This window comes from Taudactylus pleione, unplaced genomic scaffold (genome assembly GCF_031769625.1).
Source record: "Taudactylus pleione unplaced genomic scaffold, aTauple2 ptg001374l, whole genome shotgun sequence".
NCBI classification, from domain to species: Eukaryota; Metazoa; Chordata; class Amphibia; order Anura; family Myobatrachidae; genus Taudactylus; species Taudactylus pleione.
The window spans coordinates 536421-560185 of record NW_028285774.1 but is presented as its reverse complement, the minus strand read 5'-3'; the positions used below and the strand labels follow the sequence as shown (position 1 = coordinate 560185).

At 48.1% G+C, this 23765-nt stretch overlaps 1 protein-coding gene across 1 annotated transcript in view; it reads right to left on the bottom strand.

Moving 5' to 3' along the window:
• Positions 1-4982: 4982 nt before the first annotated feature.
• Positions 4983-23765, bottom strand: part of LOC148442976 (cell surface glycoprotein CD200 receptor 1-B-like) — a 60350-nt gene continuing 41567 nt past the window's right edge. The window contains exons 4-5 of the mRNA XM_088463442.1: positions 17397-17501; positions 4983-5050 (exon numbers count right to left, since the gene is read on the bottom strand). Of these exons, the coding sequence (XP_088319568.1) occupies positions 4983-5050; positions 17397-17501 (173 nt within the window). The remainder of the gene's footprint in view (positions 5051-17396; positions 17502-23765) is intronic.

Sequence of the window (23765 nt, the reverse complement as noted above, 5' to 3'; positions counted from 1 at the left end):
ACAAGATGCAGACACCCAGCACTACATAAAGCCGGCCCCTTACCTTTACTCACATCCGCACAAGATGCAGACACCCAGCACTACATAAAGCCGGCCCCTTACCTTTACTCACATCCGCACAAGATGCAGACACCCAGCACTACATAAAGCCGGCCCCTTACCTTTACTCACATCCGCACAAGATGCAGACACCCAGCGCTACATAAAGCCGGCCCCTTACCTTTACTCACATCCGCACAAGATGCAGACACCCAGCACTACATAAAGCCGGCCCCTTACCTTTACTCACATCCGCATTAGTTAGCAAGACAGTGAAAACATCAGTAACATCGAGAACCATCGGACCCATACGCACAGTTGAGGTTGACCTGACCTCACTCACAAACTGGTAAACTTCCTGCATACAGTGTGTACTCAGACTGCGCATGCTGTCGCAGGGGCTTAATTATGCACGCCCCTGCAACGGCGTTCAAACGCACAGGCACGCCTGCGTTTCACTGACCACACCCACGAATGGTCACTTCCTCTCAATCACTGTATGAAGACACTGCGTGCTCACTGCGATCCCTCCCCGATTGCAGCGGCCTGGTTTGCGCACTGCGATGCATACGCATGCGTAGAACGCAAACATCGGCCGGGTGCGTGGGAACACAGGCTTGCGCTCCTTGCTAGATCAGGCCCTAAGCTCTCAGAGCACAGACCTTTCTACCTTGTCATAGGTTTGCGCTTTTTTCCCTCTTTTATGTACTTGTTGTACTTTTAATGTATGACTTGTATTTATGTCTGTTTTTTATACTGTATACCAATTGTTACAGCCTATTTGGTTCAAAGTAAAACAAAGGTTCATATGGTCCCACCGCCCTCAGCCCCCCTGCTCTTTCATGTATTTTCTGAAAAGGTGGTAGAGTAAAATGGGATAAATATAGTATGCGAAGGTTGATTAAGCGTGAGCATATGTAAGATTGCTGTTTTTTTGTTGTTTGGCTGTTTATGACAGCCTTGTTGCTGGGCAGTTTATAGTGCTGGTTGGTCAGATGTTACTGTATGGATGTTTATGACAGCCTTGTTGCTGGGCAGTTTATAGTGCTGGCTGGTCAGATGTTACTGTATGGATGTTTATGACAGCCTTGTTGCTGGGCAGATTATAGTGCTGGCTGGTCAGATGTTTGGTAGAGCCAATGACATTGCTTGAGGGCAGATGATCAGTACATATTGGCTAGTTTGCATAGAGACAGCCTCTTTGGTGATGGATCTTTGAAGTAGTAACAGGCTGAGTATATTTGCCTTTCATATAACTTGTGCACGTTTTATACTGCTTGTACTATGCTTTCCCTTTCTCCCTCTGTATACTTAACATCCCCTTTCATCCCACTTTACCTTTTCACTCCCCCCTATCGACGCCATTATTATTTCATAGCAGTTCACTCATCATCCTCCCTCCCTCCTCCCTCACCATATCTTTCTTCCCCGGGGCTTGTTTGGTCTCCGCACCGGCAGCCCCGGCAGCATCCTCAACCCCGCTCGCCAGCGGGTCTCCCGGGTTCCTGACCACCCTGTTAACACGACAGGTCCAACCCTACCTTTCCAACTCACCTCCTCCGCACTGGGGCTGCACGTTTTTCTGGCATAGCAGCCCTGTCAGCTTTCTTGCCCCTCTGTGCCGGCGGTATTTCCCGCGGCCGCAGCTTCTGCTGCACCCTCTTGCACACGTCCATTCCTTCTGGGCGATCAGGGCCGTCACACATCCCCCGCAGGTGCGGGTCCAGGCTCTCAGCTCCTTCCGCAGCGCGGGGCTAGGCACTGGCAACGAGCCCTGTCAGCCCGGCCGGCATCCGCCCCTTCACCATAGCGCTCCTGTCCCTCCACTGCAGCCTCCCTTGTGTCCCTTCTCAGTGGGGGTTAGCTCTCCCGTGCCCACTGCCGGTTTCTTTTTTAGCTTATTCTCACGCGGTCCGGCGCGCACCATCTCCATCCCCCATTCTCCCCCCTCGCGTTCCTTTTCCACCGTGCTTGAGGGGACCTCCCTGCCTCCCAACAGCGGGGCGCAGCCCTGCCTGTTCAGGCTCGGTGGCCATTTTGCCCTGTCGGCCATTTTGGGTCCCACCTTTGTAGCATCGGGCTGCGTTCTCAGCTTCCATGGCATTTTTAGCCATACACCTCCTCTCACTACGTCCCAGGCTCTGCCCATTTTTCTTCCCCCCCTCCACCTGCCCTTTCATTGCCCCCCTCTTTTTCTAACACCTCCTGTTACCCACTACAGCAAAATTCCCCCCTCCTGCCCCAGGTGCTTTGTTTTTCCTTACTTTTACACCTCCCCCCCATTGTTTCTTCTATCTGTTGCCCTCAATTCCACAGGCCATCTTTCCTTTTAACTTCATCCCTGCCTGCATATAATTTTCTCTTTTTGGGGCCCTGCCCCTCTTTTATGTTTCTTCTCCCTGTACTCCATTTTCCTTTTTCATCCATCATCCTCCCTCTCCCAGTAGGTTCCCTGTAACCCCCGGCCTGCACCCCTGCTCCTGCAACCCCTGTCCCCTCCTCCCTTTGGCTCCACCCCTTTCTCCTGCTCACCTCTTTGCTTTAAGTTACAGGTCAGCCGGACTCAGCCATGGTTCCTCAAGATGATGTAGGAGTTTGTGCGGCTTCTGTTCCAGTGCACGTCGAGATGGCCCCTGGTTTCGATCTAGTGGCTCCTCCACGTGAAGTCGCCGTAGCTGTTGTTCTCGTGACATCTGGTGGTGTTGTGCCGTGGTTTCGGTTGGAATTTTGAGAGAAGATTCGGTGGCTCGTAGAGCTGATGATGATGATCCTGTGAGAGTCGACGCGGCCCCGGTAGTCGAGCCAGCGGTTACTCCGCCCGAAAACATGGTAGAGGAGGTTTCTTGGACCTCCTGGTCCTAGTGAGTATGATTCTGCCAGAACTTTTGCATGACTCCAGTTTTGTCTCTCATTTTCCGTTTACCTGGGGCGCCCGCGTAAGATCGACAGGAGGGTTGCGCAACGGTTACGCAAGGGATCAGGCGATACTGTCAGGGAGACTGATGATGCAGGTTAGGGGATTTAGGGCTCAAGGATATTGTACATGGTGTGAATTCAGATTTTTCTGTGCGCTTTGCGTCTCAGCGAATATGTATCCGCAGAAGTATGGTTGCTCAATTTTATCTATCAATATGGGATGTCATAGGGTAGAATCAGGCTACATAGGGAGTATCGCAACTTTTATAAATATAAGATTTTGGTTGTAGGGCATTACGCAGCTTTGACAGGAGATATTTTGGCGAGCTTATTACGGAGCATGCGTAATTTTATTAAAACATCGGTTTTGTGTTTGATATATTCTCTGGTACAGAAATGTGCAGGGGGTGAGTTTTATGCACAATGCGGGCGTTACCACAACAGTAGGGTGGTTATGCCTTTTGGGGGTTAAATAGGTTTTGTTTATAGGTGTCGCAGCAGCGTCGACCCTCCCCTTGATCTCTGGGCCGCCCCTATAACCTCTTCAAAACATTGGTAACCTGGTTTGTAGGCGGCGTTAGTCTGAATTTTCGCCTGTATTGTTTTCCCGATGCCCTCGGAGGTTGGTCTGTCGTTTTGCTCCTCCTTACATCTCTGCTTAGGTTAGTCCCTGGCCAAGTATTGCCTTCGTGAGTATGGGGGGTTTTTAGCCCCCGACTTAGGGTTTAGCTCCAAGGCAACTAGTTAAGGGTCAGCGCCATTTTGTTTGGCTGCCTTTTCTCTGCGGTTACAGCTAACTTGGTCGGTTTAATTTTGTTGTGGTTGTAGGTCTCATTTCTTTTTTGGGGTACGTTTGTGTAGCTTCTCCTTGACAGAACACCCCGTAGTTTGCATTATGTCAGTATGTATTACTGAGGTTTGCGCCCAAGGTTGGGGGTGGAGGGGTTGTCAGGGGCGGATGGAGGGGTTTTTCCTTGTTCCTCCCTTTCAGTATCTTAGCTCTCTAGTAGGGTGGTTCCTGCACAGGTTGCGGGTTAGTCTAGGTTAGTGCAGCATTCATTCCTATACAAGATGGTGACCTTTAAATTGTAGCTACGTTAATTATACCATCCCCATAGGTCCTTCCTAGCAGGTTATACATTTGACTAGTTTTTTATTTTCATTCACAGTTTTGGCTATCATTAGTTTCAGATTACGTTTAATAGGGGTCGGCTTTTCGTTTGTTGTTTTGCACTCGGTGGTTTGCAATGCATGGGGCGTCCGTGGGTTCAGGATAATTAGCAAATGGCAGTTTGCCTTCGGGCTGTGAATTTTAAGACACCTATTGCGAGAAATCCAATTTTTCTTCTCATGAGTGTTGCATGTCGGCACGGCACAGGTGCAGGAAGGACTATAGTATGTTCGTACCCTCTTTTTCGGCGCAGGCACCTTTTCCGTGTTTTTGTAGTTTTCCAGTTGCACTGGTAAGTGGGTTACTGGGTTTCGGTTTTTATGTAAGTAGGTCTGACTAGTTATTTGTTGCTGTTTTGAGCTGTTCCCAATTGTCGTGGCCTTTGCGCTTTGGTCTGGTGACGGAATTTTTCGTCTAGTTATTCATGGTGCGACATATTGGTTTTAGTTCATGCACATCTTCAAATTTCGTTTGCGTTCCTGGGTCGGTTTATTGTCCATTTAGTTGTCTAATTTTATATGTTAACTTACAGTTGGCGCTGCGTCTTCTCATCACAATGACGCTACAGATGTCATAGCCAGGCTGGCGGGTTTTACTAGCTTAGGGGCTCATACGTCTACAGAGATTATGTCTTAGTTTATTGCTTTGCTCCTTTGTTTGGAACCATTGGGGCAGGGTAGGTCCAGAGGGCCGCCTAGTGGCGGTGCCAACGGGGATCTCATCTTTTTGTCAGTTTGTAGGTGGTCATGACCCAACCCAGTTAATTTATTGTCGCTATGTTATATAGGTTGGGTTGGAGTTTCCCCGTTTGCGTCGTCCCCTGGTGTTCCAATTACTTGCGGCTGTTATTAGAGGTTTATTGTTTATGGGTCAGGTTGTTCTGGCGGTTTTCTGGCATCTCTTTTCCGTTTGTTCCAGTTTTGGCTAATAAAGGAGAAGAAGAGAAAAAAGAAGGAAAAAAGAAAGGAAAAAAAAATTTGGGGCGTTTTAGGTGTAGACAGTTGTTGGCTGTCAATAAAGTATCTTCAACGTCAAGTATTGTTGTTTGGTTTTTTGGGGGTTTTTTTTTAATATTTTTTTTTTAGTAGATTACCGGGTAAAAATTACTGTCATGCATTATTCAGGGTGTAGCCGATATGGGAGTCTCCTGTGTACACGCATCATCTATTTTATAACATATACAATTTACTCAATCAATTTTTGTATACTGCAAAAGGAAGATGGTTGTCTTTTTTCAACATCCTGATATTTATTTACCCGGTACACCTTTTGGTGCATTATAGTGGTGGCTCTCTGCTGGTGGGTCACAATGGCTTTACATCACGATCTTATACTGCTTTCCAAATTTCAGTTACTACAGTTAGGACAGGGTTTTGTTTGGGTTAGATTTGTAGGATTCACTTTTTGGTACTTAAGTCTTTCTAATTGGGGTAATTATTGGCACAGCATCTTCAAGGGACATCTCGCGCGTACATGCAGATGTTAGAATTTTCTAAGTGAGCTGATTGCGAGGCTTGTATGTTGAGACAGGTGGTAGTTGCGCACCCGGCGTCAACCTGAAACGTTGTTTACCAACCAATCGTTGAATGTCTAGTGTTCAGCAATTGGGGGGTTGTGAAGGGAGTTTTAACATTTTTCCTCCCGGGAGCCTTGATCTGACCCAATTTGGTTCACGGGTAGGTTTTTTCATTTTTTTCTCTTCACTCGGGTTACTTGTTTTCCCCTATTATGCATCCCTGCTAGGTAGTTGCTATGTGTTCCTCTCAAAGTTGTGTCGGGATGGTTGGTTTGGTGAAGTGCTCATGGTACAGAATTTTGATTTTCATAGGAATTGCTGCAGTTGACAGTATGGTGTGGATTGTGGGCCGCTCTTTATATTTTGGGCTGGAGCGACATGGTTTGGTTACGCTGCTTTTTTGTTGTTTTATGGGTGACAGATGGTAGAAAGGTGTGCAAGGTTTGGAGGTGAGTTTCGTGCTTGTTTTGCGGTGTCCTTGGAGGCCCCATCAGGTGCTTGGTGAGTGTGTTTGCCTGTCGGGTGCAATGACGTGGTGCAGCTGGAAGATGGTGTTGATTGTTTGTAGTGAGAGGTTGGTTGGAAATAATGACCGATAAGAGGTTCGTGAAGACTAATCAGGTGACTCGTTTTTGGTCGTGGAGAGCAGTATGTAAGCATGGGTGTCAATGACAGGGTGAATGTGTCAGTAGCCATTTCTGCTGTGTCGCGGAGTAGCTTGGTTCTGTGTCATAGCTTTTTGTTGGCGATGCAACTTGGAATTTTCTGCCTGGTCGGAAGGCATCTTATCTGGCCTTGGTTTTTGTGAAGAATAAGGTCTTGTGTTTCTGGTGCTCAGTCGTTTTGGGTGGCGGGCCAGTTTCCTTTGTAGTCTGGCTTTGGCGGGAGTACGCTGCAGCTCAGTGGCTTTATGTGGCATAAGATAACTTTGTGGGGGCACTTGCCCTCGACTGAACCTGGCGAATTTGTCCTTCTCCGTGCGGGGGGACCCGGGCGCTTTATGTGCGTAAGCGCCTCGGATTGGCCCAGAGTGGAAGTGGGACTCTCACATCGTTAGTGCGTCTTGAGTGGGGACGTGTCAGTCGTTCCCCGATTATTTGAGTGAGGTGAAAGCTGGAACTGAGGCTGCAGCATCTCTTACCACCTTGGTTAAGTAATTTAATTATAAATAAAAGCTGTGACCTTTTAGCCAAGCTCTTGTTGTCTGTGTCTTTATTTATCAGTTTAATTAAGCTATACAAGATTGTTACAGGTTTGAAGCAATAAACCAGTGTATTATCTTATAGAAACAAATGTGTTTCTATATGTGCAAGTTCTGCATGAAAGATGCATTTTTTTTTACCATGGAGGATAGAGGAGCTACTGTCACCACTGGCTATATACAGGTGTGTGCTACACTACATCACACACCACCTGCATTAAGCTCCACCTGGACATACTGTTGTACATATTGTGTACCTGCTGCATACCCATTACCTCTGTGTTACCTGCATCCTGTATTCTGCTGGTTAATAAGCCATCCATCCTGGATAAGTTATCTGCTGTGTGGACTGACCTCCATTACCCATCGCTAGCAGCTATTAACACTTAACAGCATAGGTTCTGCCGATAGTAATTAGCTGCATACTGTACCTGCAAATAGCACATATGGCTCCCTAGGACAACCTGCAAGTGGTGGCAGGTTTTTTTTGTTTCTGATATTCCTGTTTTTGCCTATATTAGAGCATTACATTGTGTAGTATAAACGTCTGCTCACTACAGCAGTTCCAATTTGTATTTCAAAATAAATGATTGCAATGCCTTAATCCTTTGGCTTTCCTCTGTTTGCCTGCACACCACACATGCACAATGTACAGTACACGTATATTACTATCTGTAACACACTGTCACCAGCATCTAGAAGTTGTGCGCTGGACATATATATTGTAGTGAGGTTGGACACCTTGGGGTGTAATTAGGAAGTGTGGGTTTGTATGCTTATGCCCGATATATAAAAGGACAGCAAGACACGGCTAGTAAAAGCCCTTTGTAAAAATCAGACATAAACACGAACAGAATACACAGGTTATACAACCCGATACTACGTAAATAAAGCCTGAAGGGTTTGACCAGTTCCTATCTGTCACTCCCAATACTGACTGGGCCAAGCTAAGCTTGTAATGTTATATAGCCTCTTATTGGACAAGGGCCCTCATTCAGAGGCGGTCGCAAGAAGCGAGCGCTCGTTCTGCATGAGGGCGGGCGCTTGTTTTTTTTAGTGCGGCCTCCTGGTCGCTAGCTAAGCTGTGGGTTACCACCAACAGCTTTAGCAACTGACCAGGTTGATGGTCGCGATGGTCAAGACTATCGCGACCATCGGGGCTTGTGACGAGACCCTAAGGTTGGTTCTCGGCCACCGCAAGCCCCAGGGAGCTTCCTGCTCTGATCGAGCAGGAAGCTCCCCACTGACAATCACTGCTGATGTCAGTGCGGCCACCCACAAAACGGCAGGCGTTCTGTTTGGAATGCCTACGTTTGTGTAGCCCCCCCCTGCCTACAAAACGGGGCGAGCTGTCGATCAACATCGACAGTCGGCTCTTTTGTAATGAGCTCCGGAGCGATAGAATTTCTCTCTCGCTCCAGGGCTTGCACACGCGCAGTGCCGCCGCTGCGCGTGGGCAGGGCCTTAACATCGACTCGTTTGTTAGCGCTCAGCGCTAGCGACCAGGTCTGAATGAGACCCAATATCCTTAAGACACAGATAACATGGTGACCTGTTATTATTCATGTAGAGGCTTTAAATCCGGGAGGATGCATTGGGTGGTGCATTGGGCATTGCATTGGGTGTTGCATTGGGTGCTGCATAGGGTGTTGCATAGGGTGCTGCATTGGGTGTTGCAATGGGCATTGCATTGGGTGTTGCATTGGGTGCTGCATTGGGTGTTGCATAGGGCATTGCATTGGGTGTTGCAGTGGGTGCTGCATTGGGCGTTGCATTGGGTGTTGAAGACACAGACTTGCTCAGCTATGCCCATAACTAGGGAAAGAATTGAGGTATCTGCGCTGGTGATTATATAAATATATGACACCTTGTTTATATAACAAATTTTGTAATTTATTCAATAGTGAACTGCAGTTCAGTATAACATACACACATATAACAAATAATTAAAAAATGTTGTCACAAATAATGCTAACAACCAGATAAATAGGATGGTTGTTGCATATGGATAGTATCCAATGGTTCCCAAGGGCTAATATGTAGCCAATAAACACAATCCAGCAAATGGCAAAAATGTTGCTATAAGAAGGCCCAAAATAGGGAATAAGATTCTGGCTATACAGTGTCACACATCGCTCACATCCCAATGTATAAAGTCCAGTTACTGCAACTCCTAACCCAAGGGCTCACAGGAGAAATATAGAGCGGCAGTGGTGTATGATATAGTCACACCGTTCAGGCGACTCCTGCCCGCAATGGGATGGATAGCGAAAATCTGTGGATAAAGGTGTAACGTACCAGATGCTGATGTATAGCCGATTGGCACCACGGGACCGGCTCCCACACGCACCGCTGGCAGAGGGACACCAGCCCGTGTGGAGGGGGCACCAAGGCCAAAAAGCCCCAAAAATGAACTGTATGAATATTAAATAAAATAAAAATTATATGAAAAATAATATTAAATTTAATAAAAATGATAAAACATAAAGTCTTTATTTATGTTTTATCATTTTTATTAAATTTAATATTATTTTTCATATAATTTTTATTTTATTTAATATTCATACAGTTCATTTTTAGGTAGTCAGTATCTACATTTGTTTGTAATGCTGGATGGGTTAACCAATTATCCACTAGGGATTGTCAACCTTGTTCTTTTATTTTTTATTTTCATATTTATTGCCTCTATATTGTCTCCTTTTGTGTCTACATAATAATAATAATAATGAATATATATATAAAAAAATGGTAACTCCGTTGCAAATTGATATAATGATATATATTGCTCTGTGGGGAGGGGAATGCTTCCATCAGTAATAAAGGGCTGTATTAAGTCTGTTACACAGATGGATACAATGATTACTAATATAATTGGATTGAGTTTAAAAGACCCTCCTGACAGAGGATTGACATGCTGCTTGCTTTTTGTGAAAACCCCTGTATAGGGGAGAAACGCGTCAAGGAACCAGTGAACTGCCGACTACTTCACACACTCTTGGCTCCAAGTGCTGGAGGGATTGCACTGGAGTGACTGCCTATTGTGCTTTCCGGTCGAGATATCTGGGTCTCTGTGTGCTCAGCTCCCGGCAGCCGCCCAAACTCACCTAGCGGTCATCTGACTTCATCCCGCTCAGCCGCCGGGCCTCTGTGCAGGCCAGGACGGACACGCACCTGCTGCCGCTTGTCTCTACCGTCCATTGGGGCTTTTTGGCCTTGGTGCCCCCTCCACATGGGCTGGTGTCCCTCTGCCAGCGGTGCGTGTGGGAGCCGGTCCCGTGGTGCCAATCGGCTATACATCAGCATCTGGTACGTTACACCTTTATCCACAGATTTTCGCTATCCATCCCATTGCGGGCAGGAGTCGCCTGAACGGTGTGACTTTATCATACACCATTGCCGCTCTATATTTCTCCTGTGAGCCCTTGGGTTAGGAGCTGCAGTCACTGGACTTTATACATTGGGATGTGAGCGATGTGTGACACTGTATAGCCAGAATCTTATTCCCTATTTTGGGCCTTCTTATAGCAACATTTTTGCCATTTGCTGGATTGTGTTTATTGGCTACATATTAGCCCTTGGGAACCATTGGATACTATCCATATGCAACAACCATCCTATTTATCTGGTTGTTAGCATTATTTGTGGCAACATTTTTTAATTATTTGTTATATGTGTGTATGTTATACTGAACTGCAGTTCACTATTGAATAAATTACAAAATTTGTTATATAAACCAGGCGTCATATATTTATATAATCACCAGCGCAGATACCTCAATTCTTTCTCTGTTTTCCACATTTTGATTGTTAATGCAGAAGCCCCTCTGGTGTCAGCTGCAGGTTATTATATTAAGACAGCAACTGAACAGATAGCGCACCTATTTGTTTTTCTTTTTTATACCCATAACTAGGGCCTGATTAGGATTTGTATTGAGACCCGATGGTTTAGGTTCAAATCCGATGCTTGGGGATGTGTGCATGTGCAGAACGGGTCCTACATGATCGCTCACAGTCCTCCCTTGGGGGCAGTGTTGAGGCGGCGACCAGGACTATTCTACAAATCAGTAATGTGTCATCCTCATTTTGTAGGTGTGCCGAGCCCAGGGTCTGTGATTTCGAACACAAACTTCCTGGCCCCAGGGGGCTTTATTTCTGCATCACGTTACACACAAACCAATTTGATACCCTGTATTTACGAGGAATCACATTTATTTTTTAATATTTTTTGCCTGGGATCTACACTGCTGCAGGGGACTACAGACCCCATAATCCTTTGGGTGCATAGAACTGCCAGTGGGCGATAAGACAAAATAAGGATATACAGTGAATGGTTAAAAGTTTTTTTTTTAATTCATGTGGTTCCCTCCTAAAACCATAACCAGTCCCGGACCTCTCAGCCTGATCTGATACTGGAAGAATGGGGGAAAAACCGGTGTAGGGTCCCCCAGATTTTCCAAGAACCAGCACCGGGCTGAACCAGCTGGAAGGCTTCAGCTAAAGCAGGAAGACACCCAGCATTTGGGTCCCCCTGCCATAATGTAAACCAGTCCCAAAGTGGTCACAGATAGAAGAGCAGAAGCAACCTAGCACTAGTGCTGAAAGTCATAGTACTTCTTCAATGGGAAGAGGTCAAGGGGAAAGAAAGTGTAAAGGGCACCTCAAATCTAATTTCACAATTGTAAAGAAAACATCACCTGTAAGTAGTAAGTAAAAATTTACTGCAGAAAAATGTAAAGTTGCCAACATGCCATAAACCATATGCAGTGGCAAGGAAAGGCTCATACCATAGCCATCCTTTGTGAGTTTTGGTCCTACTACAGCTGTTTCATACACTTGAATGCCTATTGCCAAGTATTGCCACACAGTGCTCTGTGTGTGTCTGACATTTTTGACACTGTAATCTTAGAGAAGCCTCCTTCCACTATTTATGCACAATCTGCAAATGCGGGGATAAGTAGAAGTAAAAGTAAGGCTGATTACATAGAAATTGAGGATGCTACTGTGGAAGTGCAACAGGATAAGGGAGCTATTTGTGTATCTGACACTAGTGAGAATGTTAATGATGAATGTAGTGGACGAGAACAAGTTGATAAAATTGAGGACGATGCTGTTTGTGTCAAAGTAAGTCAGCCACCAGTGGTAGTTCATGCCAGTAATAAGAAGGCCATTGCCATGTCCCTGTTACATCAATTGCAGCTAGTTCATGCTAATTTTTTATCACATTTTTAAAGATCTTGTAAAAACAATAGCAAGCAGTCCAGCAATAGCCACACACAGCATGGCTAAATCCCTATACAGGGACAAGTAGTGCCATGTGTTACGTGTCTGACTGCGATGTGCAAAGTTTTGAGTTCAAGTTCTGGGTACGACCTGCTTACATATGTGTGTTTTAAATGCAGGAGAATTTAACTGAAGGTGTACATATCTCCTGTGTGAGTGCAGTAACCAATCAAGTGAGCCTGCCTCATTGGCCAATCAGAGATATGTTGTCAGAGTGCAGCCAATCACAGACTGCCACAGCAGCCAATTAGACAGTGCACTGGCTCTGAACCATTCAAGTGCCCCCCATGCAAAGAGTGAGATGCTCAGGAAAAGGATAGGTGTTGGTTATTCATCAGAGGGAGTGACTATCCCCCCAAGCCCACTCCTCTGGTCAGACCTCACAACCCCTGGACAGATCAGAACAATGCAGTCCTGATTGTGACAACAGGGAAAGTTGGGATGTCTGGTTAAGCATATTACATTGCCCCTGCCTACTAAACAGTAATCCTTCAATAAAATATTTATTACACAAGGGGAATGTTAATAGATGTGTAAACTATTATGAAGGATATATGCACTAGGGAGAGGTGGGTCCAGTTCTCAGAGAACCCACACGAATTTCGGGTGTCCGGGATGACCCGAGTCACAGCTCGGATCTCCCTGCCTGCCCCGGATCCCTCTCCGAGGCAAAACCTTGCAATCCTGTTGTCGGATCGCAAGGTTTTGCATTGAGCGGGCTTACTGCTTATTGGCTGAGCCATCTGTCACAGCTCTCAGCCAATCAGCGTTAAGGCCATTGAATATGGGCAGAGGACAGGAGTAAGTAACTGGAAAATGCTGCCCGACAATCCCCCGCTGCCTGACACCGCCGGCACCCCCCGCTGCCGACACCACCAGCACTTCCTGCTGCCAACCCCCACTGGCAGCATCCTCCATTGCCGACACCCCTGCTGCCAACACTGCTGGCACCCTGCATTGAGGATATCACTAGTACACATGCACTGCCGACAACATCAGGACCCCCACCCTGAGGACACCGCTGGCACCCCCGCTCTGCCGACACCGCCGGCACTCTGCACTAAGGGCCTGATTCAGAGCCGGATGCTCTGACCAGAGTGCTCGCTCTGAATCAGGGCCCTCCTACCTCTTATTGGAGCGGCCTCCACAGCTATAGCGAGCGGCCATGATGATGGTCGCGATGGTCAAGACCATCGCGACCATTGGGCTTGCGATGAGACCCTGCGGTAGGGTCTCGCTGCCGCAAGCCCTGGAGTGATTTTGGCTCAAATCACTCCCACTGACATCATTACTGATGTCAGAGGGGCCGGACTCAGACGGTAGGCGTTCCAATGGGAACGCCTCCGTCTGGCAGCCACGCCCCTGGCACGCCCACCAAAGGGGGCGTGCTGTCAGTCACCATCGACAGCACGCCCCCTTTGGTGCGAGACCCCGAGCGACGTATTCCTCGTCACTCGCCGGGTCTCGCGCATGCGCACGACGGAGCTCCCTCCGTCGTGCGCATGCGCACTTCGGCACCAACGAGCCGCTTGCGAATGTACTGCGCTCGCGAAAGGGTCAGAATCTGGCCCTAAGGACACTGCCAGTACCCCTGCACTGCTTCCCCATGTACTGAGGACACCGTCAGTGACCCCATACTGCCGAAACTCCCACACTGAGGACACCACCGGCACCCCTGCACTGCCGACACTGTCAGCACACATGCACTGAGGACACACCGCTGGCACCACTGCTTTGCCAACACCAACGGCACCCTTTGGGGGCATAGCCTAATTACCATAGACCATGCCCCCTGTGTGTCGTCATTTTGAGGCGTGCCCGCACGGCATGCCTCCAAATAACGTCAGGCTGGTGGTAAGGCCCAGCACTCCATCACTGGCTGGGCTTCCCCTAGCCCTCTCCCATCAATGAATGGTTGCCGCGCGCATGTGCTCGACATCCATTCACACTCTGGGGACACTCCGGGGTTCCGGCCACGCCACACAGCTGCGGCAGTGGCAGTCCCCAACCATCTCCGATTTCACCACCCGCAGGCCACTTCGGCCCGCAGGTGGAACAGCGGGACAGTAGTGTCCCGCTGAAATCGGGATGCTGGTGAGGGGTGCCGCCCCTCTACGGGTGGGACCCCTGTGCAACCGCACTGGTCGAACACCCCTAAAGCCGGCCCTGCTGCCGCTACTTCCACACCGAGGGCATCCCCGCACAGCCAACACTGTTAGCGCTCCTGCACTGAGGACACCTCTGGCACCCCCGCTTTGCCGACACTGCTGTCACAGTAAGTGCACTATTGGTTTATCCAACCCACACTGTATAACACACTGTATGTGTGTTGGAACTTGGACGCTGAACTTCCACATGTTAGTGCCGCCCACTGCTGTCGCTTTTCTTAGTCAGCCAGCTAGCTGGATACAACCTTTTGGCCCTAAACTACATGAAAATATCAATATTGTGAAGTGGTCAAAATTGATTGGAAATAAATGTTATTGAGGTTAATAATACTGTAGGAACAAAAACAAATGATGTGATATTAGCTGTTTTTATAATTTTTTTTAGAAAAAATACAGATCCGAAACCAAAACCAAAAAACAAAACACGGAAGGGTGGTTTTGGCAAAACCAATCCAGTTCCAAAACCAGAGGAGATACAGATCCAAAATCAAAACACGGGGGTCGGCGCACATCTCTAATATGTACAAACACTGATCGCATAAATATGGTGAGTTGTGATGTCTTCACCTCAGCTTTGTACTTTTCTATAGTCACAGGACTGACCAGTGATTCCCTTCATCATTCTAATTAACAGTAGGGAGTGCATAGTCCCTTGTATGTATAATAAACAGCTTCAAACAATGGTTCTGTGATGGGGATCCATGTCCTTATAAGCCCAGACTAGGCTCAGTGACTGGGTAATGTCCTTATACAGCTACTGGTGGGTTCTGGTTGCTGAGTGAGGTTAGAGCTGGAGTCCGCAGGCTGGGCCGGTGCATCCTCTATATTAGGAAGAGAGAAGAAGGAAATGTGAGGGGAAAAAGGGTGAGGGGGCCCTGAGGAGTTATTACATCCCTAGATACACATTACATCCCAGCTCCACACCCCTAGGTACACGTTACATCCAGGCCCCACACTCCTAGGTACACGGTACATTCTAGCCCCACACCCCTAGGTACACGTTACATCCCAGCCCCACACCCCTAGGTACACGTTACATTCTAGCCCCACACCCCTTGGTACACGTTACATACTGGCCCCACACCCCTTGGTACACATTACATACTGGTCCCACACCACTAGATACACGTAACATCCCAGCCCCACACCCCTAGGTACATGTTACATACTGGCCCCACACCCCTTGGTACACATTACATACTGGTCCCACTCCCCTAGGTACACGTAACATCCCGGCCCCACACCCCTAGGTACACGTTAAATCCTGGCCCCATACACCTAGGTACACGTAACATCCCGGCCCCACACCCCTAGGTACACGTTACATCTTGGTTCCACACCCCTAGGTGCAAGTTACATCCCGTCCCCACACCCCTAGGTATACATTACATACCGGCCCCACACCCCTATGTACACATTACATCCCAGCCCCACACCCCTAGGTATATGTTACATCCCGTCCCCACACCCCTAGGTACACATCACATCCCAGGCCCACACCCCTAGGTACACGTTACATACCGGCCCCACACCCCTATGTACACATTACATCCCAGGCCCACACCCCTATGTACACATTACATCCCAGGCCCACACCCCTATGTACACATTACATCCCAGGCCCACACCCCTATGTACACATTACATCCCAGGCCCACACCCCTATGTACACATTACATCCCAGACCCAGACCCCTAGGTATACGTTACATACCAGCCCCACACCCCTAGGTATACGTTACATACCAGCCCCACACCCCTAGGTACACGTTACATACCAGCCCCACACCCCTAGGTATACGTTACATCCCAGCCCCACACCCCTAGGTATACGTTACATACCAGCCCCACACCCCTAGGTATACGTTACATCCCAGCCCCACACCCCTAGGTATACGTTACATACCAGCCCCACACCCCTAGGTACACGTTACATACCAGCCCCACACCCCTAGGTACACATTACATACCAGCCCCACACCCCTAGGTATACGTTACATACCAGCCCCACACCCCTAGGTACACGTTACATACCAGCCCCACACCCCTAGGTATACGTTACATACCAGCCCCACACCCCTAGGTACACGTTACATACCAGCCCCACACCCCTAGGTATACGTTACATACCAGCCCCACACCCCTAGGTACACGTTACATACCAGCCCCACACCCCTAGGTATACATTACATACCAGCCCCACACCCCTAGGTATACGTTACATCCCAGCTCCATTCCCCTATGTACACCCCTGACTGACATCATCACCTCCTTAAATGGGAATAATTCTGTATTATAGGAATAAAATGCTCCCAGGTGACATGAGCTATTTTATAGTGATCAGTCTGTAGACTTTGGCCCTCATTCAGAGCCGTTCGCTATTTGCGTTCGTTCGTTCAAAAACAATGGGTGGCTATGCAAATGATCCGTTCGCACATTGCAGTCTGTTCACACCTCTAAGTCTGAACGAGCGAGCAAAACATAAGCTCTTTTATTTCTTAAAAACGCCCCCTGGCCGCTCGCACCATACGTCATGTCCGCTATTTATTAGATTAATCGAGTACATCGAACAGCATATGAACTGCTCGCTATTCTTGTGGTGGTTTTTTCAACCGCTATTTTGCGAGCAGTTCTGAGTTAAAAAAAAACAAGTGACGTGGTCATTGACGCTGCTATGTTAATTATGCACACCCATAAAACGCCCGTTTTGACCTTTAAGCACGCCTGCGATCGGATCTCCACTCCCCGTTTTCAAGCACCTTCCCCTGTTACCACCCACATACGCCTCATTCTGTCACTCAAAATAGCAGGCACTCGCTATATTGCGTACAAATGATTTTTGGCCGCACTGACTGGTTCGCGCATGCGTACTAAAAACCGTACGCATGCGCAGATGTGCGAACATCGCTCGGAACGAGCGTACTGCCGCTTGCGAGTGGCTCTGAATGAGGGCCTTTATCCTTTATATGGTAAATGTAATCCCTGTTTATTTCTTATATCTACAGAATATTATCTAATAAATACTGTAACATAATTTATTTTTATCAATATTATCTGCTATTATACTGCTACAAATGATAATAATATCCATCATCTCTATCACTTACTTTGTGTATAACAATGAAGTTTCCAGCAGTAAAAGAATCCTAGAACAAGTAACAATTTAGCGAAAATGAAAATCAGCCACCAAGTGATATGTACGTAGATCTGCTCTGAAAAACAAACAAAATGTGAGAGGTGAAAGTGGCTCTGTCCATCATCTATGAGAATAATAACATCGTACACCCGGAATAGGAGCCTCATTGCAATCTATGGGGCCTGAATCTATGGGGCCTGATTCAGCAAGGAACGCAGAGGAGAGAACGCACGCACTTGGCCGATGTTTTCGCACTGCGCATCCGTATGCATCGCAGTGTGTGTGGGTGAACTAGCCAGTGCGATCGTGTTATGGTACGCAGACTACACGCAGTGTGTATGCAGACCCTTCCGATATTGATTGACAGGCAGGGCCGTTTGTGGGTGGTGACTGGGGGTGGTCAGGCAAACGCAGGCGTTATAACGTCGTTATAGGGGCGTGTATAATTAAGGCAGTGTGGCGGCATACGCAGCCATACCGTAAGCTGTACACGGGAAGCGGACAAATTCCTGCGGCAGGTCAGGTCATCCACTATTATGCTAATGGTCCGATGGTTCTCGATGTTACTGATGTTTACGCTATCTTGCGTGCTGATCAGGCTGTGAGTAAAGGGAGATGGGCAACTTAGTATGGGGCTGGGCGTCTGCATCTTGTGCTGCGGTCTCCGTGCATAAGCATTGATTATCATATTCTCGTAGCAGTCGGGTGCGTGCGTCTGTATCCGTGCGTTCCTTGCTGAATCAGGCCCTGAGATGACAGCTGCTGTGTGTTTTGTCAGTATTCCTTCTGCAGGGTTATGCTAATACCGCTACAAGCCCATCCCTGGGGTACAGCCGTGCGTCTAATGGGCAAGGACCTTACATCATCAAATACCGCTTGGTGCATCTTAAGACGTAGCCATTAGTAGCACCATGCAAACTGGCACCAGCGTCATTATCCAATTATACTGGACGGAAAATACAAAGGAGCATGTAATATACTGGCTGTGTATTTCCTGTGAAGGGGATTATATGGTTACTGTTAGGGGTGAGCGGGTTCGGATTTCTGAAATCCGAACCCCCCCGAGCCCCCCCGATCCGAGTCCGATCCGAATCAGGCTCGACTTTTCCCGCCTGACTCGGATCTGAAATCGAGGCAAAACGTCATCATCCCGCCTTCCGAGTCTCGCGGGTTTTGGATCCTATATAAGGTACCCGCGTCGGCGCCATTTTCTCACTCGGCTGTGGACAGTGAAGAGGGAGGGTGGGAGTTAGGGCTGTGTAGTGTAGTGTAGTGTAGTGCTGCTGTTGTCCACTACTTCAAAGTCCATAGGGGCTGGCTGTGTTGTGCTGTGCTGCTGTTGTTAATAGGGGCTGTGTCCACTACTTCAAAGTCCATAGGGGCTGGCTGGACTGTGTTGTGCAGTCAGTTCTCCATAGGGGCTGTGTCCACTCCAAAGTCCTGTGCAGTGTCCCAGTCCTAAAGGGGTGCTGTAGTGTTGTCCAGGGGGTGCTCTGTCCATCAGGGGTGCTCCCCCCAAGTGCTAAAAAAATAATATATATTCTGTGTTTGTGAATTGTGTGCGCAGTAGCCGCACGTGCATCAACAAAGTAGTGCCAAGCGTGCGCCTGTGTCATAAGTAAAGGGCTGGCTGGCTTGACCGTTAAAGGGTGCTGTAACCCCCGAAAGTACACTCCAATCCAAACCAAAAAAAAATTATTTTCTGTGTTTGTGAATTGTGTGCGCAGTAGCCGCACGTGCATCAACAAAGTAGTGCCAAGCGTGCGCCTGTGTCATAAGTAAAGGGCCGGCTGGCTTGACCGTTAAGGGTGCTGTAACCCCCGAAAGTACACTCCAGTCCAAACCAAAAAAAAAATTATTTTCTGTGTTTGTGAATTGTGTGCGCAGTAGCCGCACGTGCATCAACAAAGTAGTGCCAAGCGTGCGCCTGTGTCATAAGTAAAGGGCCGGCTGGCTTGACCATTAAGGGTGCTGTAACCCCCGAAAGTACACTCCAGTCCAAACAAAAAAAAAATATTTTCTGTGTTTGTGAATTGTGTGCGCAGTAGCCGCACGTGCATCAACAAAGTAGTGCCAAGCGTGCGCCTGTGTCATAAGTAAAGGGCCGGCTGGCTTGACCGTTAAGGGTGCTGTAACCCCCGAAAGTACACTCCAGTCCAAACAAAAAAAAAAATATTTTCTGTGTTTGTGAATTGTGTGCGCAGTAGCCGCACGTGCATCAACAAAGTAGTGCCAAGCATGCGCCTGTGTCATAAGTAAAGGGCCGGCTGGCTTGACCGTTAAAGGGTGCTGTAACCCCCGAAAGTACACTCCAGTCCAAACAAAAAAAAAAATATTTTCTGTGTTTGTGAATTGTGTGCGCAGTAGCCGCACGTGCATCAACAAAGTAGTGCCAAGCATGCGCCTGTGTCATAAGTAAAGGGCCGGCTGGCTTGACCGTTAAAGGGTGCTGTAACCCCCGAAAGTACACTCCAGTCCAAACCAAAAAAAAAATTATTTTCTGTGTTTGTGAATTGTGTGCGCAGTAGCCGCACGTGCATCAACAAAGTAGTGCCAAGCGTGCGCCTGTGTCATAAGTAAAGGGCCGGCTGGCTTGACCGTTAAGGGTGCTGTAATCCCCGAAAGTACACTCCAGTCCAAACCAAAAAAAAATTATTTTCTGTGTTTGTGAATTGTGTGCGCAGTAGCCGCACGTGCATCAACAAAGTAGTGCCAAGCGTGCGCCTGTGTCATAAGTAAAGGGCCGGCTGGCTTGACCGTTAAAGGGTGCTGTAACCCCCGAAAGTACACTGCAGTCCAAACCAAAAAAAAATTATTTTCTGTGTTTGTGAATTGTGTGCGCAGTAGCCGCACGTGTATCAACAAAGTAGTGCCAAGCGTGCGCCTGTGTCATAAGTAAAGGGTCGGCTGGCTTGACCGTTAAGGGTGCTGTAACCCCCGAAAGTACACTCCAGTCCAAACCAAAAAAAAAATTATTTTCTGTGTTTAGCCGCACGTATATATCAAATCGATATAACATAAATGGAGGACCAAACTTTCTCCGATAAAAATAAAATAGAGAAAGATCAAGAACCACTTCCTCCTAGTGCTGAAGCTGCTGCCACTAGTTATGACATAGACGATAACATGCCATCAACGTCGTCTGCCAAGGCCGATGCCCAATGTCATAGTAGAGGGCACATACAATCCCAAATGGCAAAGTTCAGGAAAATGACCTTGAAAAAGACATTTAAATCAGCTGAAGAGAAACGTAAACTTGCCAATATGCCATTTACGACACGGAGTGGCAAGGAACGGCTAAGGTCGATCCCTAGTATGTTCATGACTAGTGGTTCAGCTTCACATGACGATGGAAGCCCTCCTCCCACTAAAAAAATCAAAAGAGTTAAGCTGGCAAAAGCACAGCGAAGAACTGTGCTTTCTAAGGAGATATCACAAATCCCCAAGGAGAGTCCAAGTGTGGTGGTGGTTGCGATGCCTGACCTTCCCAGCACTGGACGGGAAGAGGTGGCTCTTTCCACCATTTTCACGCCCCCTGCAAGTGCTGAAAGGAGCACCCACAGTCCACTTGCTGATATGCAAATTGAAGATGTCACTGTTGAAGTACAACAGGATGAGGATACTGGTGTAGCTGGCGCTGAGGAGGAAGTTGGCGAGGAGGATTCTGATGGTGATGTGGTTTGTTTAAATCAGGCTCCGGGGGAGACAGTTGTTGTCTGTGGGATGAAAAAGCCCATCACGGTCATGCCTGGGCAGAAGACCAAACATTCCACCTCTTTGGTCTGGCAATATTTCTATCCAAATCCGGACAACAACTGTCTTGCCATATGTACCATATGTAAAGGTGAAATAAGTAGGGGTAGGGACGTCAACCACCTAGGAACATCCTCCCTTATACGGCACCTGCAGCGCGTTCATAAAAAGTTACTGTCAAGTTCAGAAACTTTGGCTAAGACCGTAAGCAGTCCAGGGACACCTAAATCCCGTTGTCCTGTTGTATCCAAGCGCCTGCAAACCACACCGTCAACTCCCTCCTCGTCAATTTCCTCCTTAGTCAGGATCGGAAGTAGTCCTGCAGGCCATGTCACTGGCATGACTGACTCTCCTATCCGGGATTCCTCTGGAGGATCCTGCATTGCTACGCCTACTGCTGCCGCTGCTGCTGTTGCTGCTGCTGGGAGTCGTTCATCATCCCAGAGAGGAAGTAGGAACACCACTACTTTTACTAAACAATTGACCCTCCAACAGTCCTTAGCGAGGAGGATGAAGTACGACAGCAGTCATCCTGAAGCAAAACGTATAACTGAGGCCTTGACTACTATGTTGGTGTTAGACGTGCGTCCGGTATCTGCCATTAGTGCAGTGGGATTTAGACAATTGATGGAGGTAGTGTGTCCCCGGTTCCAAATCCCGTCTAGATTCCACTTCACTAGGCAGGCGATACCGAGACTGTACAGAAACGTCAGAAAAAGTGTCCTCAGTGTCCTGAAAAATGCCGTTGTACACAATGTCCACTTAACCACGGACATGTGGACAAGTGGAACAGGGCAGACTAAGGACTATATGACTGTGACAGCCCACTGGGTAGATGTATCACCTTACGCAGCAACAGCAGCAGCGTCACCAGTAGCAGCATCTCAGAAACGCCAGCTCGTTACAAGGCAGGCTACGCTATGTATCACCGGTTTCAGTAAGAGGCACAACGCCGACAACCTCTTAGAGAAACTGAGGGAAATCATCGCCCAGTGGCTTACCCCACTTAGACTCTCCTGGGGATTTGTGATATCTGACAACGCCACCAATATTGTGCGGGCATTACATCTGGGCAAATTCCAGCACGTCCCATGTTTTGCTCACACAATAAACTTGGTGGTGCAGAATTTTCTGAAAAGCGACAGGTGCGTGCAGGAGACGCTTTGGGTGGCCCGAAAAATTTCTGGCCACTTTCGCCATTCAGCGACTGCGTGCCGAAGACTGGAGCGCCAGCAAACACTCTTGAACCTGCCCCGCCATCACCTGAAGCAAGAGGTTGTGACGCGGTGGAACTCAACCCTCTATATGCTTCAGAGGATGGAGGAGCAGCAAAAGGCCATACAAGCCTATACATCCACCTATGACATAGGCAAAGGAGGGGGTATGCACCTGACTCAAGCGCAGTGGAGAATGATTTCCGTGTTGTGCAAGGTTCTCCAGCCCTTCGAACTTGCCACACGTGAAGTCAGTTCAGACACAGCCAGCTTGAGTCAGGTCATTCCCCTCATCAGGCTTTTGCAGAAGCAGCTGGAGAAAGTGAAGGAGGAGCTAAGACGGAGCGATTCCGCTCGGCATGTGGGACTTGTGGATGAAGCCCTTCATTCGCTTTGCCAGGATTCCAGGGTGGTCAATCTGTTGACATCAAACCACTACATTTTGGCCACCGTGCTTGATCCTAGGTTTAAAGCCTATGTGGTGTCTCTCTTTCCGGCCGACACAAGCCTGCAGAGGTTCAAAGACCTGCTGGTGAACACACTGTCAGCTGAAGCGGAACGTGACACGTCAACGGCTCCTTCTTCATTTTCTCCCGCAACTGGGGCTGCCAGCAAAAAACTTAGGTATCCTAAGCAACCCGCTGGCGGTGATGCAGGGCAGGCAGGACCAAGTTTGGACATCTGGTCCGGACTGAAGGACCTGGCAACAATTTCTGACATGTCTACTGTCACTGCATATGATACTGTCACCGTTGACAGAATGGTGGAGGATTACATCGGTGACAGCATCCAAGTAGGCATGTCAGACAGTCCATACCTGTACTGGCAGGAAAAAGAGGCAATTTGGAGGCCCCTGTACAAGCTGGCTCTATTTTACCTGAGTTGCCCCCCCTCCAGTGTGTACTCCGAAAGAGTGTTTAGTGCAGCCGGGAACCTTGTCAGCGAAAAGCGTAGGAGGTTGCTTCCACAGAATGTGGAGAAGATGATGTTCATCAAAATGAATTATCAGCTCTTCCAGGGAGACCAGCCTCCAGAAGGTACAGAGGGACCTGTGGTGGTGGATTCAAGTGGGGACGAGTTAATACTTTGTGAGGATGAGGATGTACACACTGAAGAGGGTGAGGAATCGGTGGATGAGGAGGATGAGGATGACATCTTGCCTCCGTAGAGCCAGTTTGTGCAGGGACACATTAATTGCCAGCTTGTTTTGTGGGGGCCCAAACGAACCAATCATTTCAGCCACAGTTGTGTGGCAGACCCTGGCGCTGAAATGATTGATTTGTTAAAGTGTGCATGTCCTGTTTATACAACATAAGGGTGGGTGGGAGGGCCCAAGGACAATTCCATCTTGCATTTCTTTTTTTTCTTTGCAT